The 6,923-nt window shown below is 34.8% G+C and overlaps 1 protein-coding gene across 1 annotated transcript; it reads right to left on the bottom strand.

Annotated features, from left to right (window-relative positions):
• Positions 1-338: 338 nt before the first annotated feature.
• On the bottom strand, positions 339-1,241 carry LOC145799750 (uncharacterized). Its single transcript, XM_082889381.1, has one exon. It carries the CDS (start codon positions 1,239-1,241, stop codon positions 339-341), a length of 903 nt encoding a protein of 300 aa, XP_082745507.1.
• Positions 1,242-6,923: the final 5,682 nt, after the last annotated feature.

Below are 6,923 nucleotides of genomic sequence, written 5' to 3'. Positions count from 1 at the left end.
AATATTTGGCCATTTAAGGCATCATATGTTTGCACACCATGCTCCCACAAAGTAGTTAACTCTTCTACTAATGGTTGCAAATAAATATCGATGTCTCTTCCAGGTGCGGATCGTCCTGGAATAAGCAATGACAGCATGACAAATGGATCTTTCATACACTTCCATGGGGGTAGATTGTAAGGCATTAAGATTACGGGCCACATGCTGTACGATGTACTCATATTTCCGAATGGATTGAAACCATCTGTGGCAAGCCCTAGTCTTACATTCCGAGGATCCGCAGAGAACGTAGGATGCAACCTATCAAAATCCTTTCATGCCTCACCATCAGCTGTATGTCATAGTACTCCATCATCCACACGCTTATCTTTGTGCCATCTCATAAATGCGGCTGTTTTTTTCGACATGTACAATCTCTTCAACCTCGGTGTCAAAGGAAAGTACCTCAGTATTTTGTGTGGAATTTTTTTACCCGTGTTGTCGTTCAACTTGTATCTACACTCCGTACATGTAGGGCAATTCTCCAATGTGGCGTTGTCCTTCCAAAATAGAGTACAATCGTTTTTGCATGCATGAATGGCCTCATATCCCAAACCCAATTCACGTAAGAACTTTTTTGCTTCATAAAGAGTCCATGGAACAGTTTCATCACAGTTTGGTAGAATGTCTTTGAAAACTTGCATAACCATGTCGAAAGATTTGTTGCTCCATTTATTGTACACCTTCAAATGAAGCATCTTAATTATGAAGGACAAGATGGAGAACTTTTCACAGTCTGGATATACTTTGCATTGAGCATCATCGAACAACTTCATGAACTTCAACAAATTGTGCCTCTCCGAACTAGCACGTTCTTCGTCGATATTATCATCCATGAGACCACTCATGTAAATCTCTTCTAACATGGTAGGAAGTTCATCCACATTTTCGTGATTGTCAGTCATTCCAGGTTCATTGGTTTCGGTATCATCGTTTCGCATACTAGGATGATCACGAAACATGGGAGCATGTTCCCCATGGTGCACCCAAGTTCGATAAGAAATTGTGATTCCTCTTCGAATCAAGTGCAACCGTACAACGTGTCGACTAAATTTTGTGCCATTCAAGCAATCAACACAAGGACAACGGATCTCATCCTGCGGCCCTAAATTCTTTGTAGCGAACTCAATAAATGACTGAACACCCTCTAAATACTCTTTACTTTTTAGCCGATCTTGTATCATCATCCAACTCTTGTCCATTATTGGAACAGTACACATCAACCAAAGATGAACCTGGGAATGGACGGGAACTTGGAAAAATACTCTGTAATGAAAGAGAGCTTAAGTAAGTTTAAGGGTTCGATTAGCATTGCTTGTTGATGTTTACCGAAATAGTAATGACAGATCGGGATGTTATGCCTATTTCTCAGTTGCATATAGTTGGCTAATTTCAGTAGTAACTCGGCATGTATGCATACGCTAATGTGACATACATGAACAATTCTATGTCAAGTCATCTTACAGGGAGACATATAATTTATATGTAACAAACATTATACTGAATTCTATATATTTGTTCCAATCAGTAGCAAAATCATTTTAAAATTCAAGAAAAATATTAGACATTTACTACATGGTGTAAAACATAGATGGACACTTTACAATAATAATTGTACTCCATCATTTGACTGTATGATGAAAGAAATGAAGAATTTTTTTTCTCAAAGTAAAACCGAAAGTGGGGAAAAAGTATATCATAAATCATCAGTAAAGCTGGTAAATGAGACAAAGTAAACAATAAACTGTCCAATAGCACAGTTTCATATGTTAAATGCAACTCAAAATGGAGCAAAAAACTAACTTTTAATGATCTACTGATCTTTAAACCAACTTCAGGAGGTAGATATGAGTATACACGCTTTGTTTTCCGCCTCACTTTGAACTTTATGTCTAAATTGTCTACTTCATCATCTTCCTTTACTTTAAATAGAGAACTGAAAAAGCATACACATATAAATGAGCTTTCAATAGACAGACATTAAAAGTAGATACATTTCAAAAACACTATACAATTCAAAGAACAACCTGTTTCTTAACCTAAATACATTTTTTTTTTTTTTTTTAAAAAAGTTTATATCATTGTAACTTGAAATCTCAATGTTTTGGCATCGAAATGACAATTGGTGTTTTGAAATTTATGCTTATCCGTCAGCATAATTAACTATAGAAAAATCAAACATAAAATAAATATAGATAAATTTAAAACTGCAACTTTTCTTTAATTTATTGTTTTTATTTTTTATCACATGAAATTGCAAATCAACACTATAAATCCAAGCAGGCACATTTATCACTTGGAAGGTATTATTGAGTCAGTCTAGTAACATCAATTGTTCTAGCACTGTTTTCAATAGTTAAGAAATAAATGATCTAATTTTTAACTAGTGTCATGGACCCAGTGATAATATTTTCAGAATTACCAGAAGGTAGATAGACTTACTAGTCTTTTTGGAGTGTCTGGTGAGTTTGACCCGTAGGAAACTTGAATACAAAAATGCTTTCTTTTTGTTGAAAGAAGAATTAGGGGTGTGTAATAATAAATAGAGAGAGAACAAAAAAGAAAACATAACTCAAAATCTGGACCACTAGTTTCTGTTAAAAGTAGAGCAGAAACAACTCTTCATGGTGACAAGGTATTGGATTGTGGATTGCACTTTTGAATCTTTGATTAGGTACCAACAACCAAAAGGTTAGGATGCAAATTTGGTGAGCTAGAATCTCATACAAAGTATACACAACTCAAAATCAAATTATACACAACAAATTTGTGTTTTTTGAAATTCATGTAAATAGTGAGAATACAGATAATTAAGTGATTCAAACAAATGAAAATTGAAAATTTACTCAAAAAAAGCGGCACATGAAACATTGGATTTAACTACAGAAATTACATGTAACAGAGAGTACGTATTTGTAGCATTGGAAATCAAACAGATAAGTTACTCCAAGTCTACAATCCCGAAAATGGAGAGAAGAATGTTTACTTGATCAACGAAGTCTGAGCCTGTTGCATACTCTGTTAGCATCCCAACAGCAAAACCAAACATTGCCCATCTGCTCAAAAAATAAATGAATAAATAAAAATACAGAAAGATGAAAAATCCCAGGTTAAGAAATTGACTTGCCTCTCAGAATATTGAATTGATTTGTGTATGGAAGCAAAATTTATATTTATAAACAATTTGAGCGACTAATCTATACTCCAAATTAGATGAGTTTGTTCAAACCAATGTAGGACAAGAAAATCAGCAATAAAACTTCAATAGTTGTCAAATTATAGAAACGCCATACATGCTCTGTGTATACCCATCCACAAGTAGCATTGGAATTCAAGAGTGATGGATTGTAATCAGTGTATACCCATACCGAAAAAACCTAATAAAGAGGATTGAAAATAGATAAGCCTCTTTAGTCCAAGATGTAAAAGAACAAACCTGGAGGGGGATACAAAAAAGCTACCCTCGCAGGTGATTTGATGAAACAAAGAAAACAAAAACAAAAAAATAAACAAAAAAATAAAAATAAAATTGATCTCTAGTGTGAAAACACCTGGCTTTCGAAAAATACCACTGAAGTTTGTTTTTTTTATTTTCTGAAACACAAAAACAAACCCAAAAACTAGAGTACTTTGACAAACAGATGATTTGCAGAAAGGGATACAGAGAAGCGGGGATGATACAGAAGGGGGGGAGAAAAGAAGTAGAAAACTTAATCAGAAAGCAAATTGTTTTAGAAAAACACTTTCACTGATTTGGTTTACTATGAATTGTATAGTGTTTTTCCTCACAACCTCTTTCTCCAACCTCACGAAATCAGAAAAAGCCCTAAATACCTGTAATCAGAAAAAGCCCTAACTTAATCAGAGCTTTGATTACGAAATCGACAGAAAATGGAAAACAAAAACATTTCAAAACCCTCAGAACTCGTGAGCCACGGGGATGGAGAGGGAGAGAGATACAAACAGACAGACACAGATCGATAGAGAGGGAGAGAGAAATACCTGTAATCAGTGGTGGGCCGGACTGCAATGTTCGTGGTCGCGAGCTCCGGTGATGAACGACGGTGGCCAACGGCGCAGAGCTTTGGTATCGACTGCTCTCTGGTGTGTGTCAAACAGAAGAGAAATAATCCTTTGTTAAATGTAGGCGCCAATATTAATGAGTTTCCCTCTAAAAAAAAATTGGAAACTTCAGCGACTAAATATTTGTTTTGGTCGCCAAAAAGCATAAAAAATTCTCCCATTTTTTTGGCGACAAAAAGTTTTGTCGCGAAATGTTATCATACGGCGACGAAATTGAACTTTGGTAGCGTAAAGTGGTTGAAAGCAGCGACTAAAAACAAATTAGTCGCCAATAACACTATATGGCGACTAAAAACTTTGGTAGCTAAAAATACGAAATGAATGCCGACTAAAAATGGAATTTTGGTCGCTGAACACCCTGTTTTTGGCGACTAAAATTGGTTTGGTCGCCAATTTTAGTCGCCAAATGTGCAGTTTGTTGTAGTGCTAATTTTAGGTTTGGAGAAAATGAGAGTAAAATTATCCTTTTGTTGTATTAATTTCATTCTAATTTTTCAAAAAACAAAGCTCACTCTAAAAAATGATGTATGTAATACACCTTTCGTTAGTTTAGATAAAAAAAACTAACATGCACTTAGTCCAAATTCGCATAGAATTTTTTGATTATATTTGAAGGATAAAAAAGTAAATTACTCCAGTTCCAAACCACAATGCGATAAATTTAATCCAAAAATATATATATATATATATATATATATTTGTTACAATTGTCACAACACTTCACAAGCTCTAACAAACTACTAATTGATTAATAACTAACTATAATGTGACTACTCTTGATGAGTTGTCTACTGCTCATGGGGCTGTTTGGTATAACTTTTAGAAGGTGATTATATCTTATTTTAATAGAAAAATTATGCAAATAGTCCTTATAGTTTACACGATGTGTCAATTTGGTCCACATAGTTTCAATTTGTTTGATTTTGCCTCTTAATTTAACGGATTGTGTCATTTTAGCTTAATAAATAACGGTTGCTAAGTTAATTTAACAGAAAGTTAAACAATGTGTCAATTTGGTCCTTGTATTTTTTACAATGTGTCAATTTAGTCCTTGTCAAAATCGAGAAAATTGAAACTACAGGGACCAAATTGACACACTGTTTGACCTTCTGTTAAATTAACTTAACAACGGTTATTTATTGGACTAAAATGACACAATCCGTTAAATTAAAGGGTAAAATCAAGCAAAATGAAACTATAAGGACAAAATTAACACATCGTATAAACTATATGGACTATTTGCATAATTTACCCTATTTTAATTTTGGGGTCTGTACTAGAGTGTTTGGTGCAAATTTTGCATATAGCTTATTAGGCAGAAATAGCTTAAATAAGTTGAAAAAAATAAATTATTTAGAAACTGGAGAATGGATGCTTTTAACTTCTGTATTTCTAATTATCAGCTTCTAGCTTTAAAATATACATATATATATATATATATCACCAAACAGGGCCAGTGAAGCTGAAGTTTATGAGTTGTTGGTTGAGCTAATTGTTAGGGGGAAAAAATGGTTTTATGGTAATTTTAATGTGAAATTAAAGTTGGTCTGGTTGAGGTGAGATTAAATGGTTTTAGATTATTTCTAATAAGATATTTACACTATAAAATAAATGACAAAAAATCATTAAAAATTGAATGAAAATCATCTCATGAAGTTGGTCTCATGAATGAGGTATTGAAAATTGTATATAACTACCATTCTCGCATTGATTACAGAGGAAAGCTTTCATGAATATTTAAACCTTAAGATTTTGATAAGGACATGAGCCCTTTGGGACATCCAAATTTTTCGAAGGAAAAGAGTTATGGATGCTTCAAGGATGGGCTTGGGCTAAAATTATGGTCCAAGTTAGTTATGCAAAACTTGCCGCAAGCGTGCGCCGTCCACCCGCTTGCCTAAACCAGACCGGTCCGTAGATCTTGGGCTTGGGCTTGGGCTGAGCACGCGCTCCCCGACCGGATCGAATCGGGCTAGGTCCATGATCCGTAGGTCTTGGATCTTGGACTTTGGACTTGGGCTTGGGCTTGGGCTTGGGGCTTGCTAGAATGGGTTAGATTGGGTTGGGCCAGATTGGTGGTGCATCAACCTAATCTTTTTGGGCCAGGTTTGTTTGGTGGCTACAAATATACACACATGTGTATATAGAGTATGTAACCCACACACTTACTTCCCATCATTGTGCATTACTTCATCAGTTTTGCAGGAGTAATGGGTGCATTTGCTACTAGTCTTCATGATTGGGAGGCTCTTCCACTCTCCGCCATTGTTTATAAAAGGAGGTTATCTTCGTTGGTTTCAAGACATAATTTTTTTGCCTCCATCTTATACAGTCAGTCTGCCATATATTCATTTTTCTTCCTGTGTGAGAGAGTATTGCTGTTATCAGTTCACCGAAACTAAACAGAAGGTACTTTTGCGTTAACGAGTTTATATCGTCGTATCTTGGGAGACAAACATTGATACACCTCCAATACCCACTGTGAGGCGGTAAATCTGTTTTAAGGAGACTGTGGTACCACACATGCTTTGGTTTGCTATATTTTCTTCGTTTTATCTTGTTATGTATTTCTGTTCAATCTAGTTGTAATTTCCAACATATTTTCTTGTTTTGTATTGTAATTTATTAACTATGAATCTGTTTGTTTGTTTTAGTTAATTACACAATTTCTACAACACTAATATCCTCAACATTCGCCACAAGCTGATGGGGAGATCAAACTCCATGATCTTGGTTTTGAGATATTGAAAATAAGAGACAAATAAAGGCTTAGTAAACAAATAAGCCAATTCATCAATGGA

Source organism: Camellia sinensis, chromosome 9 (genome assembly GCF_055761805.1).
Source record: "Camellia sinensis isolate YWXY chromosome 9, ASM5576180v1, whole genome shotgun sequence".
Lineage (NCBI taxonomy): Eukaryota > Viridiplantae > Streptophyta > Magnoliopsida > Ericales > Theaceae > Camellia > Camellia sinensis.
Note: the sequence above shows the minus strand (reverse complement) of the source record. Positions and strands in the feature narration are given on the sequence as shown.

What these genes read in the sequence shown, in the direction of transcription:
- LOC145799750 (XM_082889381.1), bottom strand. Translation starts at nt 1,241, where the DNA reads ATGGACAAGAGTTGGATGATGATACAAGATCGGCTAAAAAGTAAAGAG.